We start from the raw sequence: 25,954 nt of genomic DNA, 5'->3' as shown, positions 1-25,954 counted from the left end.
AATCAGTGTCCAAGCCTACTGAGTTGTTTGTAGAATTTTATTATTTTTTATAGTACTTTGGAGTATGTCATGAGCATCTGTGTCCTAAGTATCTCCTTTTGGCTAATAATTAGATAAAAAGTATCTAAAAGTGGAGCACATCATGGCCAGACTTAAACAAAACAAACCAAAACCAAAAACAAACCAAAAACAACTCAAACCAGCCAAGCCAAGTTGACCCAAACTAGTTTCCATTATCATCAAAAAGCACTTACACAAAACTTGCCTGAATGCTCTGCTATGTCAAACACTTCCCTAAGACCTGGGCCAGAGAGCCAGCATTCTGGAAACTGAGAGGTGATTCTAAATGAATGTATTATGGTGTCTCTTAAACTTCTGTGTGCATAATACTCTTTCTTGGTGTGTTTCAAAAATCAGACTTCATTCAGGGTCTTATTCTTAAAAATTCTGGACCGGATAAGGTCCGGTAATATATATTTTTTCTTCTTCAAAGGAAATGACTTGCTATAACTTAGAGGGCCACCCTTGTTGAAATATTGATCTTGAGGTATCCCTCTAAAGGGCTAGAGATTCTAAAGCTGAATACCTTTCAAAATCAGAGAATTACTGAATGCTAGAACTAGAAGGGTCCCAGAGATCATCTAACTTAAACTGTTCATAGCTAGTAGCCCACAGAACTGGTGCTGAAGCACATTGATTTCTGTAGAACTGTCATTACAGCATGGCGCAGAGGCTAAGGGTCAGAGCTGGCTCTGCCCCCTGGGTCATGTGACTGATGACCACTTAGGAACCTCACTTTCCTTGTCCAGGATGACTGTAGGAGTGACGTGAGCTGGTGTGTGTAAAGGACTATTGGGAGGTGACCTACACCAAGTTGGTCATGCAGAAGTTCTAGATTCTTTCTGGCAGACAATGTGTAGTGGCCAAAGAAAGAGTTTTAAGACAGGTGAAGCTGAGCTACACCCCCACAAGCTTGCCAGCAGGTTTGAATGAAAGTAAGCTGCCACACAGACAGGTATGTTTAACTCCACACATAGTAGTTGTCACCCACAGAAACAGCTGATACAATCCATCCTGTCAACTCAAAGCCCCAGCTCTGACCTTTCAAGTGCTCTCGCTAGCCCCTCTCAAAGCACAGACAGTTACCTTCCAGAGCAGGATTCTGTGACCCTTCAGGTCAGCCTCAGGCAACCACAGATCCTCCTAATCGTAGCTGGATACAAAACCATGTAGGGATAAGCCTCCAGCACAGCCCTGAGAATTTCATATTCAAGCTGTTGGGTTTGCTAGATTCTTTGTAGCAAGTAGGAAGTGTCTCTAAAGTTCTAGGGCAGTCTACTTATCAGTCAGAGTCTGTTTATAACATTTATCATGCAAAGTAACAAGTCAATAGTTTCATTAATAAAAACCCATTTCAGATTCATTATGCTGATAAATGAAATCTTTGGTTGACAGAGATACAGATCACAAAAGCATTTGTTATCGTTGCCTCTGCACTATTTCCTTTCTGAGAAAATAGTAGCGGAACACTCTAGTGAGAATTTTCCATTAGGGCAACTGGCTGTCCCTCGTGCTGAACTCTAAACTAACTAGTGCGTATGTGATCCCACACTGTGGACACAAAAGTACTTTCAAGTAAGTTACTTCATGTAACAAGCACATAGCACAGTGTTTGGCTATTAAGTACTCAATTACTGTTAGCTGTTATTTTTATTCCCCTACTATTGAAAATATGATGAACAGCGACATAATTAAGAAATAAGTCCAAAAAGGTATAGAAACTCTGTGATTTAAGATGGAATAATAAAAATCTAAATGCAGGTGATCTTATTTTACCATAAATCAAGAATTATTCTGAGTCTTAACTTAGCTCTGGTTTCCACATGGTATCAGAAATTTGGGTTAAAGTTCAATTTAAAAAAAGACAGTAGATACTAAAGCCTATACGGTAACTATTAGAGGAAGGGGATAAAATCTTACTAAGAAGGTATAAGGTAATACTTTTCAGCCTTGGATTATGACCCATTAATGAGTTGCAAGTCAATTTAATGGGTTTTATCTACCACTTGTATAGAATATGGAACATATCATATAAAATAAGAGTGAATGGTGCTTTGTAGAACATTTACACACAAACAATGTGTACTGGATGACACTGGAAAATGTGTCTCCAACTGTAGGTTGTAATAAAAACGTCTGACAGTCTCTGGCATAGGAAACAAGGAGGGGGAATAACGCGGGTATCATGGCCTGGATCTCCAGGTGAACGAACGTCTCCTGGCATATCACTAAGATTAATGGTACTTGAGGGTCAGGCTAAATAAAATTTAAAAAACAACAACAAAGAAGTGTTACTATTTTTCATTTCATACTTGCTGCCTAGAACCTGGGAACTTCCTCAGTCTTTATTACCTAAGTTTAGACATGCTAGTAATGGTTTTCACCAAATTCAGAATCAAAAATTCAAAACAAAATAATCCACAAGCCCCTGAGAAACGTAAATGTACTCCTTTGAGGTTTCTCTCTTTCTTTATATGGATCAGGAAATGGGACAAAATGACAGACACTACCTCACTTTTCTTCAGCACATTAGTAAAATCTACGTGTTTATAATTTCAGTGGCATCTTCAAGAATCTATCAAAAGGCAGAGGTCCCTGAGCTGCCTTTCCTCACAGAACTGTCACTCCAGTGGCAAACCACAGGACAGAAATATATTTATGGCTATGGCCCAAACACAAACTTCTATCTTCTGTCTCTGCTCTGGACTTCTATTTCCACTTTTTTTATTGTCATAGAGCAGTGTGGCTCTTAGTTTGCAAGAAAAAGCGCAGACAGTGATGCCTCATGTGAAAGGTAGTGGCTGGTTCATCAAGACTCATTGTAAATAGAATATAACTTTTTGTTATTAAAGAAGGTAGAAGGAATGAATAGCAGTTTATGACTGGGCCACATGGAAATATATGCCTACGGGAACAATGATAGATATCAAGTATTTTAAAACTTTTATAACTAGCAAGGTAATCAGAAGTAATTTTCTTTTTTAAGCAATTAATAAAATAATTCAAACTCACACTGAGAATGTACAATTTACATTTGGAATCAGTATAGTACTTTTGGTCTTCAAAGTACCTTCATATCTTATTATCTAGTGCAGTTCTGGAAAGTAGGAGACCAGAGATCCAGTCTGTATTAGTTATAGGATCTGGGATAAGTTTATAAAAAATTTCCATGCTTTCATTTCTTTGTAGCCAAAATAAGGTTACTTAACCGCCAATATTCAAGGTTTTCAGGTCATATGGTTTAATGAGCTTAAAGCTCCAAAAAGTGCTTCCTAATTGTGGGCAGTTTTATTAAGATAATAGTCTCTGTTAGGGTGCCTGGGGGTACCTGGGTGACTCTGACTTTGGCTCACGTCATGATCTCACGGTTTGTGGGCTTGAGCCCCACGTCAGGCTCTGTGCTGACAGCTCGGAGCCTGGAGCCTGCTTCGGATTCTGTGTCTCCCTCTCTCTCTGCTCCTCCCCCATTCATGCTCTGTCTCACTTACTCTCTCGAAAATAAACATTTAAAAAAAGTCTCTGGGTGTCAAATAGAATCACAGATAAGCTTTAGGGGAAAAGAACAACAGAAATGAAAACTTCCATATTTCAATCCCATTTCCTTTTGAGAAAATAATCCAGATGTTATTAAGTGATCTTTCCCACCCAAGTTATGGGAAATCCTGTAGCATTCTCCAATAGCTTCCAAGGAAAACTGATAATAAGATCTGTCGCCGATTTTGTTTCTTCTACGAAACTCTGTAAAGGGTGAAGGTATTTTTTAACTTCCTTTGGAAGAAAAAAAGTCTTATTTTTTTTCCCTGCAATATTTTAACATTATTTACACAACCGTTCACAAGCTCTTTTCCCTTTTCCACACAGCAGGGAAGCGGTTCTAGAATGGAAATATCAGTCACTGAGCACAGACTCATGGAAACTTAAGCCTGGGAGGAAGGTCAAGTATCATTTTGTCCATCTTCTCATTTTACAGATGAGGAAATGGAGGCCCACAGCCGTTATGTGGTTCGTTCCAGCTCTTGGTGAGAGCATCGGAACTTGAAGCCGGGCTGGAGTCAGGTGTGTGTTCTCTCCACTCTTTGCACAATCCCATGCCTACCAAAAAGTCATATTCTTTTTGCTTGATGCAACTATGCTTAATGCATAGGTTCTTGTGCAGTTGTGCAACTGCAGACTCATATAGTGAAGTCTAGACAGTGTGAGGGAATCCCTGTCTTGATTGGCCCTTGTCCACAGTATCTATAAATGGTAGGACATATGGTGGGCTTTTAATAAGCACTCATCATGATTCTCTAAAATTTAAATAGCATTCTTCCACTTCAGAAATGCTTTCGGAAATAAGAAATGACTGAGAATCTCACAATTGACTGCCAGAAATCAGTTGACACGCTATGAGAGTATGTGCCTTCATCTTGCTATTAGTTTAAAGACATTAAAAACTAATATCAACCTACATGTAAGGATCTCAAACCTCCTGAAACGTTCTCTTTCATGGTGTCGTGAGAATGTTTTTCACGTGTATTGGAACTCTAGATAAGCAAAATGATTTGAATACTCAAGGGAAAAAGATAAAATAAAATAGAAGTAAACTACTGATTCCACAGAGTACCTTGGATCGAATTTCTTTCTGATGAGATCTAGTGACTGTGCACTGAACTGTTGTTAACCAGGTGGGAGCTGTTCTTCAATCTCTGTTATGTAAAATACCTTGTCATTATTCTACAAATATCAACATCAAACTGGAGAAGAAATTGGGAGAGTTCACGACCTTTACGGCAACCCCCCCACCCCCGCAAGGTATGCTGTCTTGACAAAATATAAAATTACCTCCAACCCTGAGCTCAGACTATAGGAGAGCAGTGTACAAGCCCTGTAGTATTGTTTTAGACGAGGCACAGTGATAGCTCGGTGCCTCCTCAGGCCTCCTCTTTCTTCCTGAACGAACTCCAGGGAATGGCATCATGTCAGGCTTTCCAGATGGATTATGTGAAGCCATAGCTCAATGTCATTTTCAATAGGAAGCCTCATAATTAAAGGTCAAATAGTCACTTCATCTGCAATCAATCAATAGAAAAAGTACTAATACGAAGAACTAATCAATCAATGGCAGATGCACTAATAAAAGCAATGAATCAAATTCAGCATCTGCGTAGATGCAAGTACACTGAGAGATTGCGACAGGGCAAAAGTAAGAACAATAAAATAAATTGAAAGTGTACGTACAAGAGAATATTCAGAAGGCTCCTCAAGCGAGGGTTTTCATCTTTGGCTCATTAATTACCTGGGTACCACTTGGTCTACAATGATTTATTCTTAAATACAAATACTATATATAATAATGAGTGGTATTTCATAAGGCTTACTGAACGTGTCCTATTTGAGGTGTTAGATGTGTGTGCACATTTGTTGTGTGTCTGTAAAATCACTGGAAGAAATATTTTGATAGTGATCTCAAAAGGGATAGATCTATTTTCTCAGTGCCAAATAGCCATATTATAATCTATTATGTTTTTATCTTTGAGAGGGGAGAGATAGTATAATTCTGAGTGATATGATCTGAAATGCTTATTCCTTGCTTTCTGGAATATGAATTTTTCAAACTTTGTGTGATATTCCTCCACTTCCATGCAGATAAGAAGTTCCCTTAGGATAATTACTAGCCTGTAGCTCAGGTCATTGTCACGACATATCCTCTATACCAGTGATGTCAGGTCCCCAATAGAAGGGAACGTGCATTGCATCTTATAAAAATGGATACAGTAAATTTATAGGCCTAACAAGTCCATTCTAGTGATACTGAGCCAAACACCTCTTAGTACAGGTAGAAATGAGGGTGTCGCTGGAACAAGTGCAATCCGTGTCACCTCACTGAGGTAAGGGAAGCAGCAAAGAGGTAAATGTTACCTAGGAGACCTCAGGAAGGAAGCGGGATATGATCAGGGCAAGAGAGAATCGTTAGTCAAATTGCCTAACCAAGAGCTAAGGACACTGAAGCCTGGGCATAACTCAGTGGAAGAGTGAGGACCAGTATTCAGGTCTCACAATTCCAAAAGTGCTTAAGGCTATTATGTTATGAACGTGACTAAGGATTCGGACTATATGGTTAGTTAGATACCATGCTAGTATCTTATGTAGGATCTAAGGATCAGCTTCATGGGAGAACCCTGCAATGACAGAGTGCATATGCAGACAAAAGTCCAAGTTAACCCAACCCTTTTTAGCAAAACAGCTACCCCTGGTTAGTGCTCAGAATACCCATTGGCCTGCACATCAGGTTTCAGAAAGCATCAAGAAAGCATCAGAAGAATATGGTTTTGAGATTAAGAAAAATAAAAAGACACAGACACAGAGATCCAATGAGTAGGTATGTTGCTTATAGCAAAGAAAATACTGGCCAGGCTGCAGTGTGCTTCTTGGGTAGAGTTCTTTGTTCGACACAGCCAGCTCCAGCACAGAAGAGCATAGTGGAGAGACAAAAAAAATCCACTTTGGTCTTCCTGACAGAAACAAACCCAAGGAGAGGATGGGATTTAAAAGCCCGCAGAAAGGCAGAATGTATAGGGTGAAGCCGCAGCTCAGCATGTCCTCCAATCTACGCTACGGACATGGGCTCATTTGCTCTTTGGCTCTGAACATCTGAGGCGTCTGGTGGCACTGGCCTCTGGACCCCCACGTACTTTTTAGGAGCCCTGGAACACTGGACATCACAGTACATCACAGCACAATAACAGCACTGGGAAAGAAGTACAAGCTGATTTCTCTGAAGTCAAAAATTAAACCACACCCATTACATGAAAACCTATAGGACAAAGGGTCAGGAGATTGGAACCCTGGAAATGGTAATACAGTTAATAATAACGAATAATAAGGGCTACTGCTTAGAGAGTGTGTGCCGTGTGCCGGGCAGCACAGCTGGCTCTGCAGGTGGGCTGGAGAATGTACTCCACAGTGACCTACACTGCAATCATGGCGCATTTTGCCATAAACTGACTGTGGATGAGGTACAAGTACTGCACCAGCTCCTTAACAAACTTCATCTTTAATCTTAACAATAAACTTTGTACATGAGAGTATGATTCTGCTCCATTTTACAGATGAGAAAGCTAAGGTTCACAGATGTTAAGGGATTTGTCCAGAGTCACTAAGTCAGGATTGGAATGTAACTTCCAAAGCACTTTCAACTTCAACTTGATAATATTATGAAGAAAACCTAACAGATATACTGCAATGTATAGACATTGGATACAGTAACCCTCAGACAACATCAGTTTGAACTACAAGAGTCCACTCACACATGGATTTTTTTCTTCGATAAATATGGTCTACTACTCTAACTTTGTTAAGATTTTCTAAATAACATTTTCTTTTCTCTGGCTCATTTTATTACAGTATATAATACAAATAACATGCAAAATATTATGTTAATTGTGTTATCAGGAGGGCCTTTCATCAACAATAGGCTATTAGTAGTTAAGTTTTTGGGGAGTCAAATGTTATACGTGGATTTTTGACTCTGCAGGGAGATGGTGCCCCTAAGGCCCCTCTCTCTGCATTCTTCAAGAGTCAACTGTATATCATTTATTCAAATGAGCTGAAGCCCTACATAGCAACTGCTCCTTAAAGAGGTTGTCCAATTTTGAAGTCATTTTCCAAACTTGGCAAGACTGACAGTAGATTCTACCAAACAAATATGTGTGGGGTTAGTAACAACATTATGGAATGTCTTTATTTTCTAGCTTACAGACTGAACCTTTTTAACATGAGCATAGAGAGAAATGTCATGAGTTTTCATTCTTTTAAGTGAGTCACATGCCAAAATGTAAAGACATTTCTAACATGGGGTTTTACCACAATGTGCCTACTACATCAAGGAGTTTGTGAATGAAGTTGTCAATAAAGTTCCTGATTACTTCATGACTTTTAATGACTAAAAACATGGATTCAGATGCCTGGACAGATAATTGGGATAATGCCAATACACTGGATAAAGCTTAGTAGAAAACAGCACTTTTCTTCTTGATCTACTTTTGTCCATTAAGTAAATACATATTTCACTTTAGGCACTAATCAGATTGGGTTAATTATAATGACATTGTGTTTATTTATAGAAGTAACATTCTGAAATGAACTTTAAACTAATGTCAATACCAGATTAGGGTGAAGTATTTCTACCTTCCTCCAATCTTCCAAAAAAGTAAGTTAACTTTTCCAGGGGCAACTCTAGAACCTTCCAATGTCAAGTTTTTGCCCATTCCTTTTCAGAAGAAAGTCCTCTCCCTTCCCCATCCCCGCCACCCCCTTCCCTGGCTTTTACTGTTAACATTCTACATTGAAAACCTTTTATGAGAATCAAAAACATAATTACAAATTAAGTTAAATCCTACACTATTAAATTTAGGCCTTCAGAAATTGGCTCAATAAAATAGTGGTATTTCAAAGCAATGACCCATCCTTACCTTGCTATTGTTCTTTATCCCTAACAGAGTGTATAATACTCCATTCCATTTAATTTGAAGAGTTGCTTAAATGTTAAAATCATAAGATGTAACTTAGGGTAATATTGGTTAAAATTTTGCTTTTTAACTCTGTGATCACTTACCCAGTGTGAGGGATTTGTGTGTAGAACAGAAAATGATAGCCACAGTGTCTGCTGGTGTGAAACCCGAATTATTCCTAGGGGCAAAAAGAGTGTTTTACAAATACTTGTATAAAAAAGCCTACTTAAACACATCCTAAATCAAATGTAGTACCTACCTTCATGTTAACATCTTTTTGATCAGTCCTGGTGACAGAAGTGATTCTATCCCTAAATGTACAGAAGTGTCTGAATTTGTTTTTAGAGAATCATTCCTGAGTCATGGGCCCATGAACAAAAAGTCTTTAAAATGTGTGCGGGGCGCTATCTCTCACCCCTCCCCCATGATCCTCTCCCCATCCCTCAATCCTATCCTCCAGCAACCACAAAAACTGGTCAAAATTCTTTTATTTCAAATGTTTCATATGTGGAATGATACAGTACATAATCTTTGGGACTGGCTATTTTCACTCAGCATAGTTCCCTAGACATTCATCCAAGTTGTTCTGTGTATCGACAGTTTGTTCCTGGGGCACCTGGGTAGCTCAGTTGGTTAAGCATCTGACTTTGGCTCAGGTCATGATCTTGCGGTCCGGAAGTTTGAACCCTGTCTTGGACACTGTGCTGACAGCTCAGAGCCTGGAGCTGGCTTCGAATTCTGTGTCTCCCTCTCTATGTGCCCCTCCCCCACTAGTGCACTGTCTCTCTCTCTCTCTCTCTCTCTCTCTCTCTCAAAAAATAATAAACATTAAAAAAAAGTTTGTTCCTTTTATTGCTAAATAGTATCCCATGATACATATGTACCCTATTTGTTTAACCATTCACCTATGGAAGGACAGCTGGACTGTATCTAGTTATTGGTTATCAGAAATAGAGTTGCTCTGCAAAAATATGTGGTGGAGGTCTCCAAAGACCACATACGTAATCAGGCTCTGGTGCAGGACTTTGTGAAAATCCTGCAGTGAGGAACTGCCTTAGCAAGACTGTCACTTGGCATTAATTCCAGTGGCTCGAAAGAGTTAGTGTATCTCCATATCTGCTTCCCTGAAGAAGCTGCATACCTTTTTGGCAGCAAACATAAACTTTTGATGAATACGTGCTATGAACAAAAATATAACATATGTTTTAGTAAAAATAGTAAGTTTTCATTCCTTGAGCAGTTACTGTGTATCAGGTACTCCTCTAAGGTCTATACATTTGAAGATAGCTACCCCGTACCCGTGCCCGTAAGGTAGGTGATACAATATCCCACATACAGATGAGAAAACTGAGGCACCCAGGAGGTATGTCAGTTGCTCAGGGCCCTAGAGCCAGGATTTCAATCAAGTCTGGCTTCTGTGTCTATGCTCTTAATGGTCAGGTTCTACTATTGTTATGTAATATGTCAAGCACTTAAAAATAACTCTCACTTAGTTAAAATCCATTAAATGTTATTGAGGACAGGGGCACGTGCGTGGCTCAGTCGGTTAAGCCTCCGACTTCGGCTCAGGTTAGATCTCACGTTCGTGGGTTCAAGCCCCGCGTCAGGCTCTGTGCTGACAGCTAGCTCAGAGCCTGGAGCCTGCTTCCGGTTCTGTGTCTCCTTCTCTCTCTGCCCCTCCCCCTCTCATGCTCTGTCTCTCTCTGTATCAAAAATAAATAAAACATTAAAATAAATAAATATTATGAAGGACAGAACTAGTGAATATCATATTCAGATTTTCTATTTTAGAATATAAAGATTTAGAGAACCAGGAGCTAAAAGGATAGAAATGTTATTTCATCATCATCATTATGCTATGTTAGATATTATGATATGTTAGAAACTATTCCTTCCTGCAGAATCAGGATTTGAAGGTACAAGTAAGTCTATTCATTCCCTGTCCTGAACTGAGACAAATGACTTAGCAAATGGAAAATGCTCCAGTACCTGACTCTATGTGCACCGTTGCAGATATAATAGTCTATCCAGTTTTTAAGGATTTCTAAAGAAAGCAATCTCACCACTTCCCTTAGTAACCTCATCCTCACATACAACTTTCACTGGGAGAAAAATCTTCCCTACACCCATCCACACATCCTGATTTCTTCTCCTCCTCCTCTTCCTCATCCCCTGGGCACAGGTTAAGAGAATATGGAAATGGCCCCTTGGTCTTGTCCCCTCTGAAAAGTCATGCATGCTTATGCTTCCTAACTAACTAGTCTTACCCCCAGCTTTTTTGGATGACAACTTCCCAAACTAAGTTTTTGGTGTCTCACCTCAGCGGAGGATTCTCCACAAATGTGTATCACTTAAGATTAACTTACTGTTTCCACATTTTATTTTCATATTTATATTGTTTGTGATACCACTCTTATTTTTAAACATTGAACTACATGGCTGACATATCCCTTGATTCCTTTGTTCATCATGTAGGCTAATTTGAAAGCAGCTATGTGAGGTTCTGTCAATGCAAAGAGGAAAGGGGCACAGATATGCATATGCATATTAAATTTTTTTAATGTTTATTTCTGAGAGAGAGAGAGAGAGGGCAGGCATGAATTGGGGAGGGGTAGAGAGAGAGGGAGACACAGAATCCTAAGCAGACTCCAAGCTCTGAGCTGTCAGCACAGAGCCCAATGTGGGACTAAACCCACAAACCATGAGATCATGCCCTGAGCTGAAGTCAGATGCTTAACCGACTGAGCCACCCAGACATCCCTGTATATATATATATACATATATATATATGTATGTATATATATATATGTATATATATATATGTATATATATATTTAAGTTTATTTATTTTGAGAGTGAAACATAGGAGGGTCAGATACAGAGGGAGAGAGACAGAGAGACTCTCAAGCAGGCTCTGTCAGCACAGAGCCTGACACAGGGCTCGAACTCATGAACCATGAGATCACGACGTGAACTGAAACCAAGGATCAGATGCTTAACTGACTGATTCACCCAAGTGCCTCTCTCTTCCTTCCTTCCTTCCTTCCTTCCTTCCTTCCTTCCTTCCTTCCTTCCTTCCTTCCTTCCTTCCTTCCTTTCTTTCTCTTTCTCTCTCTCTCTCTCTCTCTCTCTCTCTCTCTCTCTCTCTCTATTTTATTAAGAGAGGGGGATTGAGAAAGAGAAAAAGAGGGGGTGGGAGGGTTATGGCACCAAAGAAAAAGCTTATCTCTAGCTTGTCAGGGAACGGGGGATAATGATGGAACACACAGAGAACCTTCTTGAAGGAAATTACAATTGAGCTGGGCTTTAAAGGTCAGGTTTAGATGTGTGTGGGTGTGTACTGTAGGTAAGGGATGGTAGAACTGAAATCTGGGGGTCTAGGGGGCAACTGGCAAAGAGCAGACTCTTCAGGCTGACGTGTATGCAGGGACGCTGGGTGTGACTGTGAATGTGGACTTGACAAGACGGGCTAAAGAGGTGGGAGGAGTAACTTTTCAGCATGACGTAGGACTGGCAATGATGAGGGTAGGCGGGAAGCAGAAGGCTTAGGGGCCTGAAGAATCACAGTGACGGCAGAGATGGTGATAAGAGACATGAAGACAGAAATAAAAGAACTCAAATGTTCACTTCTGTGAAACATTCCCTCCCGACATCTTACAAGCACACACTTTGGGGGCAGAAGCACCTTAATTTCAGTCCAGACCATCCTTTTCCTTATATATAAGATAGGGATAATACTGTCAGCCTCTTAGGGGTCAATGTGAGGATAAATCCCAATGTTTGTTAAGCATTTGGCACATCTAAGTGTTTAACACATGCAAGCTGATATATACTTTTTTAAATGCTTTTATTTATTTTTGAGAGACAGAGAGAGAGAGAGAGAGAGAGCAAGCAAGAGTAGGGGAGAGGCCTAGAGAGAGAGGGAGACACAGAATCTGAAGCAGGCTCCAGGCTCTGAGCTAACCTGTCAGCACAGAGCCTGATGCGGGGCTCAAACTCAAGAACCACGAGATCATGACCTGAGCCGAAGTCGGACGCTTAACTGACCGAGCCATGCAGGTGCCTCTGCTAGCTGATATTTTTATCGTTACTGTTGCTTTGAGAGAGGAGGAGGAACGAAAGAGAAAAGATAAGCTCTGAGCACACAGGACTAAGAGGACCACGAGGGCATTAATGAAAACAGGGAACAGAAGAGGCAGCCCAATGGGTTCTGGGGAGGAGGCCAAGGAGTTGAGTGAATGGAATCTGCATCAGTGACAGAGTACCGTGTTTTCAAGAAATCTCGGGAAGAGAAGGAAAAGGTCATGGGAATTTGAACATGACCACGCAGAGATAGGGATGATACAGTGTGTAGAAACAACTGATGAAACCACGTCCTCAGAGAGGCCTATGATCACCAGGCTGTGCGGCGAGCCTGAGAGGGGCTATTTCCCAGTCCATGAACTGGACACAAAAGAGGACAAGGTGAGTGGGAAATATGGAACATTTTCTGGTAGAGAAGGGGAAAGTGGAAGCAATTTATGTCAGAGGTTTCACTTTCTTTGTAAAGCATGAGGCACTTTGCTCACCCATAGAGTCTGAGCTAATAATACTGAGGCCTGGGAACCTAAGAAGTTACAACTTGAAATAGGTAGATTGAGGAGTATGAAATATCGCCAATTCACAACGAATAGAAACTGTCCGCAAGAATGAATGCCCACCTGTGCTTGGCGAATGTGTAACAAGCTGCCTAGTTTGGGGCTGTTCTCCAGCAACGCTCACGGCGTTGGTCACACTACAGAGCCTTTTCGGTCTGTTGCTGCCCTGGTTGACAACCCACTGCTGCTGCATCTGGACTGTGCAGTTTGGTTTTTGCCGGGAGAGTCTGGCAATACATTTCCCCTTTCGTGAACTTCGTTCTGCTTCATATCGTGCTCTTTTCCAGGCTATTGCACATTTCCAGTGGGTCAAATCTCTCTGGCCCAGAAGGCTCCAATTTATTTAACCTGGCGTTGGCTGACGTTCGTCAGAGCAGCACTTACGGTGTGGCTAAGAAGGACATCTGCGAGGCCTGCTTACTTGTCCTGCTCCAGGTAAGGTGGCCGAAGCCAGGCCCACATGGGGAGGCTTCTGGCCTGATCGGAGATGGAACACCCCCCTACCATTCTACAGACACAGGGTCCATCAGCGGGGAGGGGGTGTTAGCACAGGAAAATGGACCACTTAAGGCTAAAAACAATATTCTCCCTAAATACTCTCTCTGTAAAAAAAGAGACTGCTCCACCACGGGTCGCAGAAAGCCAACAGAGCAGGTGCACACTTACGGCTCCATTCGTGATGGGGAAGAGGTTGGAGCTGATAAATCCCCACAGCAGGAAACACAGAGCATTCTCCTAAGCACTTTACTCCCAGCATTCCCTTCTCCTCAGGACAGCCTTATAAGGTAGAGGGTATTTTTATCACCTTGCTTTTCCCAAAAAGGGATTCTGAGCACAAAGCGGTTAACTAACTTCTCTCGAGTTACACACAGCTACTAAGTAGGCTGCTCTGAATCAGAGACAAGTTTGCTTTCTAAGAAGGAAATTAAAACAAAACAAAACAAAAACCACCACAGAATTTAGTGGATGAGGACAGCTACTTGGTAACCTTCCTTCAGTCATGCTCTGTCAAGGGCGGCTTCATGGCAGAAAGTCAAGACGCCACCCAGAAAAGTGTGCGTTATATTTGAGTGGTAATGACTATGATTATTTTCAGTGATTAACATCTCTATTGTGCCTGCTCACACTCTTGAAAGGAATCACATTACTATTTATTTTCTAACTCTACCTTATCTCTTTTTAATACTGATTTTCTTTTTATCCTGTTTTTATAATTCTTTTGATCACTTCAGCTTCCCTTGAGATGTTTATTTCCTTTTCTTCCCAACTGGTCTTTTTATTCTCTCTCACAGAGCTTTCAATCAGTGTTTTCCACATAATATTTATCTTGCCTTTCTCTGCAGTACTCACAAAGGAAAACATGTCAGAAGGTTTTACCAGTAGAATCACAGAATGTGGAGCACTAAAGGTCCTCTGAGAGAGTTCCATCTAAGCCCACTGTTTTTAGAGGAGGAAACTTCCATGTGAAATACCTTCCTTTGTTAACCTCTGTACCTGTATTTTGTCTTTACTTAATTTTAGGAGAAGACCTTGTCTGTCATTAAGTGTGTGCCACTGAACAAGTTTCCAGAGCTCTGTGGCTTAGTACCTCTTGTGTGAAATGGTAAGACTTACTGTTAATATTAATACCTATCTTCCTGCTGTCCCTAGCTCCTTCCTACTACAACTTCCATCCCTCCCTCCCTCCCTCCTTCCATTCATCCCTTTGTCCTGGCTACAACGATAGGCCGATTGAAACATCCAATTAAAAATGTACTGATAAGGATGAAAACACCTATACAGATATTCAAATATTTTGTTGTTTTCTTTTTCTTTAAGGTTTCTTTTGTCACTCCAGTGATACCCTGGGATTCTATCACTCTAGTTATCAGCTTTTCAAACTGTCTTTTACACATTTTTTAAAGTCTCACAATTACTGCTTTCTTCATCTAACCTGTTCAACACTTTTTAAAACTTTGACAGCTTCCCAAAGTTGCAGAAAGCTAAGGGTCCTATGGACAGCTGCTCTTGGCTTGATGAATCAGCTCTCATTTCCTAGCATCTGTGACAGTGTAATGTCACAGAGAATGTATTACAAAGCTAGAGATGCTAATTTCTTCTCTTCCATCATTAGTTCTTGAAACAGTATAAATTATTTTGGTATAATAAATATTTGAGAGTTGCTAACATTCATTGAACACTTACTCTATGCTAGGAATTAGGATGAGGACTTCATGTGCCCATTATTCAATTCACCAAATGACTCTACCAGACTGGTACTAATACTATCTCCATTTATATATGAGGAATGACAGAAATCACAGGGTTATGAAATAGGATTGAAACTCATGTTTGTCTGACTCTAGAATTGGAATTTTTGACCCTGACATTATTTTGTGGAGGGATAAGTAAGAACACAGAATAGTATCTCTCAAAAGTGATTTTAAATACTCAAAGGAGAAGTTTACATGCCAGACACTAGAATGATAACACATCAGGTCAGTAAATCTAAGAAATGTTAACCAGGTAAGAGGAGTGTTGCAGGAAAGTTGAATTATCCAGGCTGGGTGTCTCCTGGTTTATGCTGAACTTACATCATCAGGGGTCAGTGGCATGCAATATACAAAAAAAGACAGATCAGGAGGGCACCGGGGTGGCTCAGTTGGTTAAGTGCCTGACTCTTGATCTTGGTTCAGGTCATGATCTCATGGTCTGTGGGACTGAGCTCCACATTGAGCTTTGTGATGACAGTGCAGAGCCTGCTTTGAATTCTCTCTCTCCCTCTCTCTCTCTCTCTCTGCCTTTCCCCCCTCCCACTCTCTCTCTCAAGATAAATAATAAATAAACTTAAAAAAAAAAGACAGACTGATTTCCATGTTGAGATTTTTGTCTTTTGCTATCTGGACTGGTTTTAGATTTAATAATTTGTAAGAAATAGATGAAAAAGAAATCACAGGCCACTTTCACTAATTTTAAGCAGAAAGGAACAAAAAGGAGGAAGAGAAAATGAAACTCAACAGAGTATAAACTGGTGGGTCCAAGTTCAAACCCCTGGTTTCTTTGCCTAATTTTTTTGTATGAGTGAACTTGAGGAATCCAATTAAACACTCTACAAATTCCCTGATCAAAGCAAGAACTTATGAATTTCAAAAGTAACTGAAGTAGTTTAGTGCAGTGGAGAAAGTATGGGCAAATGTCAAATGGCAATGGATTTCACTTCTGCATATACTATTTGCCATCTGTTATTAAACTACTAAAACCTTGGAGTGCCTGGGTGGCCCAGCTGGTTACACATCTGATCTTGATCTCGGCTCAGGTCATGATCTCATGGTTTGCGAGATTGAGCCCCATGGCAAGCTCTGTGCTGACAGCGCGGAGGCTGCTTAGGCTTCTCTCTCTCTCCCTTTCTCTGCCCTTCCCCAGCTTGTGTGCACATTCTCTCTCTCTCAAAATAAATAAACTTTAAAAAAGAAAAAAAAACTACTAACACCTGATTTTAGGCAAGTTATTAAACTAAACTATGTAGGGGTCCTCATCAGCAAAATAGCAATAAGCATGTATAGTATCATAGTCTTTGCTGTCAGACTTACATGAAAGAACATATGATTGTCCCTAGCACAGCACCTGGCACAGAACAAGGCTCAACAAACACTGGTATCTTTCACTCCTCCAATAAAATCCTTAGGCACACTGATGTCTCTCATCATGAAGAAAAAAAAAGTAGAAACCATCTTCTAAATTTTGTTCAATTGAAAAATCTCCAAACTCTAATGGAATGCTTTGGGGGTATATGACCATTTCACCGAGGAGCAGGATGATAGCCACTCCCTATTCTGCTGTTTATCAAAGAATGTGCAGGTCTGACACTGGGTTAAGCAAGTTCAAAATGCAACAGAACTTCACTGAAGGCAGAATGAAAGGGTCTTAAAACCTAAGGCCTTATGAAGAGCCAGTCTACTCTATACTGGAAATTCTCAATTTTAATTCAACCGCTTGTCACAACATTCCCACCCCTCCGTCAGCAATTCCTGTAGTGGCTGCTCAGTGCTTTGCAAGATGTTTTCAGTCACTGTCAGGGTATCTGCCTCTTCCCCAGTCTGATAGGACAGGATGAGTGCGTCTCATTATTACTTCTGCTACAAGGACCAGCAAACAAACAGTTGGGGAAAGGCAAACATCTCTTCTGGTGACATAACAAATCATTTACAAAATAACTTTAAAATAGCTCCTACTCCTAGACTTACCCAATTAAGTCCCATTTTCTCGGTGCCTTAATGGCTCCAGGCTTTACTCTTACTTTATAAATCACAACCACAAGCTAGGGAAAATGGTTCAAATTACACCAATCAATAAATTTTTATTGACTGTTTACAATCAGCCTTGTGCTGTACCAAGTGCTATAAAAGCCAAGTGCCTAATGTGAAGCCTCAACCCTCCACTGCTCTGACACTGTTTCAGGACCTAAAGACAACCCTCTTCCTCATGGCAACTCACTGCTATCACCTGGCAATCTGGCCTAAGCCTGTCCCTCTAGGTACTATTGTTACTTAATCCCTTTTTTTTTTTTTAAGTTTATTTACTTATTTTCAGAGACAGAGAGAGAGAGTAAGCAGGGTAGGGGCAGAGAGGGAGAGGGGGAGACAGAATCCCAAGCAGTCTGCACATCATTAGTGTAGAGCCTAACAGGGGGCTCAATCTCATGAACTGTGAGATTATGACCTAAGCTGAAACCAAGACTTGGACACTTAACTGACTGAGCCACCAGGTGCCCTAGTTTTTAATCTTCTTCTACTCCCATTGTCCGACCTTGTGTGTGAGTGTATGTCCACATTTGCCTTATTCTTTTTCCCCACTAAGAACCCCTTCTCTGCACCTCAGTTCACTGAATACTTAGCCATTCTTTATAACTCAAGTCAAATCCCATTTCTTCCATGAAGTCTTGCTCCACCACTCTCTTTGGAAGTGCCTTCTTCCTAAAGTGACTTCAGGATGGCTCACTGCCCATACACTAAGAGGACACTTATCAGACATATATCTAGTCTACAAGCTCATGCAAGATCAGGATCACGTCTTCTTTGTGGTATTCACTATGGTAACTCTCTCATACTGAGGGCTTAAGTAATATTTGTTGAATATACAATACTAGTGTAAGAAGCTACATTAGATGTGAACCTTTAAGAACAATAAAGATGAACCAGGACACAGAGACCAATTTAGTGAGGATAGCCTAAGCAAGGGACAGAAATGAGAATGTTTGAGGTTCCTCTAGGAAACAGCAAAGATTTTACCACAACCTGAAGCTTACACAGCATGAATGCCCCTGCCCCCCAAGGAACTTCATTTTATAGGCACTGGAACCATTGAAGATCTCTGATTAGTGCTATCATCAGAACTCTGAGTTTCTGGAAATAGTATGAAATGCATAAGAAAAGTCCCCTTTAGAAATGAAGATACCTGTAAGACCCACGGCAGTAGTCTAAGGGAGAAGAGAGGCAACAAGAGCCTGAACTAGCAATGTGGCTCTGGGAGCACAAATAGTATTACAGAGATTGGATCAAGACATTTAAGACAATGATGTGAAGGGTTCCAGTCTGAGTGACTCTGTGGATGGTGATCCCATTAAAAATCAAGAAATGAGAGAGAAAGAAGGAGTACTGGGGGAAAAATTCATTCCATTTAGAATAGCTTGAGACTGAGATCTTGCGAAGACAGGTAAAGATATCTATCTATACAGTAAGTGATAAGTAGTGCTGGAATGGAGGGAAAACATCCAAAACGGAGGTCCTGCCTTGAAAACCATAGGCAGGAGGCTGACAGCTCAAGCCGGCAGAATGGAGGAAGCTGCCTAAGCCGGTATGTGAACAGATGACACAGGGACCACGGACGAGCCCTCAGGAAGGTGTCCAACCCCAGAGTGGCAGGAGCAAGCCGGGAAGGCCAGGAATAGGAGAAAAAGCAGAACAGCAGAGCGGCATAGAAGCCTAGTGAATCGCACGGTTTGTCACTTAGAAAACCAACAACCACAAGAGATATTGTATCACTTACCTTGTTGAAAAGATGAAGGTTAAAAGCATAAAACTCAGCTGAATAGAAAATACTGAAGAAGAAGAAAAAAAGATCGAATCTAAATTAGGGCTATAAAAACAGCCGTAGCATATTTACAGTTTTATCTGAAACTTACGGGAGCTCAAGTAAAAAGACAAACATACGTTGCTAAACGGACAGAATCACTGAAGTTAGTGGGACTCCACTTGTTCTCACTGAAGGAACGAATCCGCATACATAAGTTACTACTCTGCAGATCTGAAACCCTCTTTAAGACGTGCTTATTTAATTTGTCCAATTTAGAAAGTGCTGGTTTTTGCTATGAGTATTTATAGCAAATGGCATAGCTGCAGCAGTGTAGAATATATATTTTGGAATAACTCATGTTGATTTTAATAACAAAAGATTCTTAGATACTATAATTACAAACGTTGTCTTTGGCATTACAGGATAAATAGAACAAAAGGTTGATTTTTGATCCTGGCAGCTACTTGCATTTCAGAGTCTGCTACTTCTGAAAATGAAATAATATTACCTTGGGTATATATCTGAGTAGAGAAGAGGACATAAATATTCACATTTTAACTAATACAGCCAATTATTATACTTAGAAAACAATTGTATCAAATATTATAAATCCTACTTGTAACCCACAATAAAGGGCAAGATTAGTTTAGAGTTACAGTAAAAAAAATTGCCAAAAAGTGCTCCATCTAACATGTGAATTTCACAGATATTATGGCTTCTTTCATCTGGCATCAATTATTATAAATCAGACACACACACAAAAAAGGATATTAAGTCATACATACATAACGGATGTCTTCTCAAAGAACAGATACATACGATAAAGTCACAGAGCACAATGCTATGAAGCTCAGTATTCCTTGCTAATCAAATTAACATTCAAAATGAATTTAGGGAACACAGATCACTATACTTTGTTCCCGGGGAGCATGAGGGGATGGCAGGGATATTCCAGCTTCCAACTTACTTATGAACAGTACGAGAATAAGGCTGAATTTATCCAGGTCAATATTTGGGTTAGAGAATGTGTCACAGAAGGTGGTGTAGATGATCATGAGAAGCACACTGCTGCTGATAGCACCGAAAGGCGGCTTCTTTCTTTCAAGCCAATCCTTGATGTATCTTCGGACAATCTGAAACACAGAGATCAACAGGTTGCCTCCTTTCGAAGATGGAGGGAGTTGAATTGGGCATCACAAAGTGATTCTGACAGCAGAAAGACATAAAGGGAAGAGAGTAATTTGGATGATGGCCACAGTGGATTTCAAAGCTTCCCTGCCACATCACCCTTCTTCTGGGGGATTTAACATTTGTAGTGTGACGACCACTGGTGTCCATAATGAGAGTGTATTTTCAACTGCATTCAAATCCATCCTTAATCATGCCAAATGCTCTTTGCTAGCTGTCACTGAGACATGCCCATTAAGCCTCCCCAAAGTTTATCTCCTCTGCTGATCCTAATGGATGTGTGTAATTATCATAGTCCCCTTGGCCTCAACAGACAATTCCAAGTGCAACTTTGGGAATCTTAAAAATCTGACATCTTCAAGAATTTCAAGACAGTAGATAATCGAAAGTGATCCATGGAACATATTAATATTTAACATGCAAGCAATGCACCAGAAGTTTTTAATTAAATTATAACTCATGCTTGAAAAGCAAAAGTGCATGTGTTGTGGGAGTTTAAATAATTCAAACTCCGAATATCTAGAGTTTTTGTGTATCCAAAGACAAATGCCATTTGCATGCTTTTAGAATTCTAGACTTAACACTTAAAAATGAATAAACCTGTCCTAAGTTTCCTACAAAAGGATGAGTGAATAAAGTTACACAGCAATCCTCTCTTACTCAAAAATCAAATCAGAGATTTAAAATCAGGACAGGCTGAATATTGGTGATAACTTTTGCTTAGATATAAAAGTGCACCACTCTAAAATTGTACACTTTTGAAAGAAGCTGAGCAAACCCTGTAAGAAGGACTATAGTTGAGACATATTAAGTTTTGAGTCACTCGTTATCCTGCATAATTGAACATGAGATTTCACAACAGGCTGAATTACCATGATCCATTAGCAATAATGAGGTCAGGGAACTTCTGACAAGGCTGATGGGATTCTGTCATCTTCTACTTTGTGGCTAAAAAGGTTTAATTCGCAATGGAGCATACCTTCACAGATACTCAAGAATGGAGTAAACTACTCTCAAGAGAACCCTTTGAACAAATGGCTATTAGATCAACTTCATCCATTCTCAAGGACTCAGTAAGTGAAATACCAGTATTTATAAAGGGAGACCAGGTGGAATCAAGAACAGGTACAGCATCTTGAAGGTTGGGTAGGGTGGGAATGAAAGAGAAAGTGCTATGTATATTATATATGTAGATAAATTGTGGTTAAATATTTTTTAAAAAATAGATTTTTAATTAAAATTATAGCTGGATTTATACAAAAAATATGTCTTTCTTTCTGTAGATATGATCCCAAAGCACAATAATTCATCTGGTGTTCATCTCTTTCTATAAAGTTAACATGCCATAAGGGATAGGGACGTTTGGCTGGCTCAGTTGGTAGTCTCTTGATCTGGAGGTTGTGCGTTCAAGCCCCATGTTGGGCATAGAGATAAAAATATAGTAAGGTATAGTAAAGCAAGAGCAGTTCTGTCACAAAGTGTTGTAGACTGATGCATTAGAACACAAATTTTGGATAACAGTGCTTGAGGTACCCATGTTCAGATATGTCACCATGCAAGGTGGCTGCTTATTAGAAGACTACAGAGACTTCATCTAAACGGTCATCTTATAACCTATTGTGTTTGGTAGCATAAAGCTAGTAGTTGCTCAAATTTAATACAACTAAACTCTTTTAAGAAACAAAATAAATGGATATTACACAGAGCTATTGAAACTGATGCTGTCCTCCAATCTTGTTTGCATATATAGTGCTTAAAGATACAAAAATCCTCTCTGCCATAGTTATAGAATGTATGATCCTGATTCCCAAAGTAGAGGTGTCTCCTTCCACCACCACTGACCTCTCTGATAAAACAAAACGGTGTAACTTCCAAGTCAAAGACATTTTAAAAACCAAGACAAATCTCTAATCATCAATCACCTTTATAAGCCGCAATTTGACTTAGTCAACCTAATCACATTGCCCTTCAAAAATTTTTTAAGTTTATTTATTTATTTTGAGACAGAGAATGCATCTCCAAGTGGGGCTGGGGATGGAGGGTTCTAGAAAGAGGGGGAGAGAAAGAGAATCCCAAGAAGGTTTCACACTGTCAACATAGAACCTGACATGGGGTGGGAACCCAGGAACCATGAGATGATGATCTGAGCAGAAATCAAGAGTAGGATGCTCAACCGAGGTGCCCCATCACGTCTATCTCCAATACAAAGCACTTATAGTCTCATAGAATAGTGGGACTCTTTCAATACGTCAAGAAGCATGGACACCATGTATCCTGCTAGCCAAAATAACTTTCTTTTAAACACGTCAATGTGTTAATGCTAGTTACTTAATCTCGATAAAGAAAGCAACTAGAAAGTTGGAAATTGGACAGACCCACAAGTGAAATGATAACCCTAGAGGAAAGCAGATTGTCTTTTACTATTTTTAGTCTTATGGTGATATTTGTCTGTATTTCCTAAGTAAACTATTTTATATCTTGCCATGCTCCAGAGAGATTTTCTACCTTCTTCGAAAATTAAGTTCATAAAGCAGCTGCTTTTGCACCATGTAGCAAGAAAAGGGTTAAAACCCTTCATAAACTATTGGGTGAGGTAACATTGATACACCTGAAAGATATGCTTTGGATATAAACATCATGAAACCTCATCTTCTCTTTGTGCAGCCACTTACGCTTTTGACAGAATCATCCTCCATTTGTCAAGAATCCATGTCATTTAAAAATTTTCCAAATTTCTTTGCCTTGTAGAAACCTTTAATAACCTTATAGGAGCAAGCCTTTGCTAGAGCTAGCAACCCAACCTGATAGAGACACCTCAGAATTCCCTCTCTGCAGAAAAAAAAAAAAGTCAGGATGAGGTGGGAAAATTCCTAAGGTGGCCACTTGTAGCTTTTCTTCAGAATTTATTCTGATTCATCTGCACCTTCTACATAGCTCAGAGAAACATAGGCATTCAACATTAGCTGACAAGTCCTCATTGACTTGCTTTTCCCTGTGGAGAGAGGAAGAAAAACATCTTCCCCAAGGAGCTATTTATTGTCTCCCTTTCTTCATTTTGATTTTATTTTAAATTAAATAGCAGGAAGGGTTAAAGGGAAACTTAGATTTGAATCCCAGTACTTCTACTAAGTGGAGCCACATATCAATTACTATATGACCTCTAAGCTGGAAACCTGAGCAGATACGTCTTAGATGAAGAATGTTAATATACTGAGATAACAGAGAAGTGTAATATCCATCATTTTCATTTTCTCCAATTTTTTTTCCAGGGTATTTTCATGCTTTTTTCCTTCTACTCTGTCTGTATATTTACAAATTGATTTTTGAGTGGGGATATATGACAGATAATTTTTCATATTAAGTCTGAATTTTAAAGATTTATTTTGCTTCAAGGTGATGTTAGATTGTTTCTTCAATTTTTATCCTCCATTCCACTGAATCCATATATTTTCATAAAGTGTTTTATTTTTGCTTTAATAGTCTGCTGAAATGTAGAGCTAGGGATACGAAATCAAATCCAATGTATGTAACACTTTTCTTTAAAAATATATTCATTAAATATTGAATAGATTCAAAAGAATACTGTATACTTTCTTAAAAAATATACAGTAAAAATACATGGATACAGTAAACACCCATCATCTACTTAACTATTATTTAACTTCCATCTCATGAGATAAGTTGTGCAGATATTATCCTGCTCCATTTACAGTAGGTAACAAAGGCACAGAGAGGCCAAACAACTTGCATATACAATGTTAAAAGGTCAGTGAGCGGGGAACATGACCTCCGCATCCTCAGGGCACAAGAGCATAATGGTTAAAGGTATAGACTTTGGGGCTTCTTTAAAATCTTGGGCAAATTCCTTAACTTTCCTTGCCTCATCTGTACAATGGATATGGTAGTAGTCATAGTGAGGATTAAGTCATTAAATAAATATAAAATGTCTTAGGACCAGGGCCTGTATATGGTTCTGTGATGGCTAGTCTTCTTCCAAGTCCCAGTTTGGTGAGGTTTCCGTCACAACACTGTTCACCAGCACATCCCACTGCAGAATGCAACAGCTTCTTTTCCCTCAAAGCCATTCAAGTGAAATAATGAAAATAGTTCATATCTAATATAATTTTATAAGTACCAAATTTTACTAGCATTAATAACATTATCTTCAGCTTTAGTTGAAGACTATTTAATAAGAAAAGCCAACCTCAAAAATTTACAGAAAAAAAAGTGGAGTCTGGTGTGTTGTTTGGAAAGATACTTTTCAAAGGTGGTGGAAGTTCTATTTCATTAACATTTATTCGTAACTCTCTCAATATAATGCATGAAATAAATATTCGTCACAAAGATTTAGATGTATTTTTTAAGGGTTTATGAGGAAAAAGTAATATACAATAACACCATTTTATTTATTTCTAGACACTTTGTAGTCAGTCAATGATTTCAACCAAAAAGAAGTATTATATGGGGAAAACACACAAAAAATTAAATTAACTCTCAGAAACATATGTAAAAAGTTAAGTGATAAAGTTTTATTATCACTAAAAGATTAAGGGAAATAGTTTCAACTCACCCTTCCTGGTCTTTTTCTTCTCCCTCTACTTTCCATTGTTTATTTAAAAGGTAATGATAAAAATCTCATTTTAAAATTTAGACTAAAACAGTCTAATAATTTTTTTTAATGTTTTATTTATTTTTGATACAGAGAGAGACAGAGCATGAGAGGGGGAGGGTCAGAAAGAGAAGAAGACACAGACCCGGAAGCAGACTCCAGGCTCTGAGCTGTCAGCACAGAGCCTGATGCGGGGCTCAAACCCACAAATGTGAGATCATGACCTGAGCTGAAGTTGGAGGTTTAACTGACTGAGCCACTCAGGTGCCCTGTAAAAAAGTCTAATTTTAAAATGGTAAAAATCTCTATTGAAAATCTCATTTAGGGGCGCCTGAGTGGCTCAGTCGGTTGAGCGTCCGGCTTCGGCTCAGGTCTTGATCTCACGGTTCATGGGTTTGAGTCCCGTGTCGGGCTCTGTGCTGACAGCTAGCTCAGAGCCTGGAACCTGTCTTCAGAATCTGTATCTCCCTCTCTCTCTGGCCCTTCCCTGCTCGCGCTGTCTCTCTCTGTCTCTCAAAAAAAAAAAAAATTAAAAAAAGTTAAAAAAATCAAATTTAAATAGAAATATTTTCATAATGTGGTACCTCTAGTTATAATTGAGAAACGAGGCCACCTTGCCTCAGCTACCACCTCTGAAGTAGTATATATGAGCATTTCTAACAAGACTCTCAAAGATCACATCACAAAGTTTAGGTGAATCAATTGATTGCAAACAAATACAGAGATAAATATGAGCAGAAAAGGTCCCGGGTAGCATAGAGCTTATATTCTAGTTTAAGAAGATAAAAAGAAAGCAAGAACAACAAACAAGTTAACAAGAGGGAGATAATATCCCTACTAAGTAGAGGTTTAAACTGGATGATCTGAGAGTGTCTGCCTGGCTACCAGGCAGCCACTGGAGGAGGGATGAGGAAAGG

The 25,954-nt window shown here is 39.6% G+C and overlaps 1 protein-coding gene across 1 annotated transcript in view; it reads right to left on the bottom strand.

Annotated features, from left to right (window-relative positions):
- Positions 1–25,954, bottom strand: part of SLC10A7 (solute carrier family 10 member 7) — a 248,647-nt gene that overhangs the window by 21,373 nt on the left and 201,320 nt on the right. The window contains exons 13-15 of the mRNA XM_029950898.1: positions 20,208–20,373; positions 19,214–19,265; positions 8,657–8,730 (exon numbers count right to left, since the gene is read on the bottom strand). Of these exons, the coding sequence (XP_029806758.1) occupies positions 8,657–8,730; positions 19,214–19,265; positions 20,208–20,373 (292 nt within the window). The remainder of the gene's footprint in view (positions 1–8,656; positions 8,731–19,213; positions 19,266–20,207; positions 20,374–25,954) is intronic.

Source organism: Suricata suricatta, chromosome 1 (assembly GCF_006229205.1).
Source record: "Suricata suricatta isolate VVHF042 chromosome 1, meerkat_22Aug2017_6uvM2_HiC, whole genome shotgun sequence".
Taxonomy (NCBI): domain Eukaryota; kingdom Metazoa; phylum Chordata; class Mammalia; order Carnivora; family Herpestidae; genus Suricata; species Suricata suricatta.
Note: the sequence above shows the minus strand (reverse complement) of the source record. Positions and strands in the feature narration are given on the sequence as shown.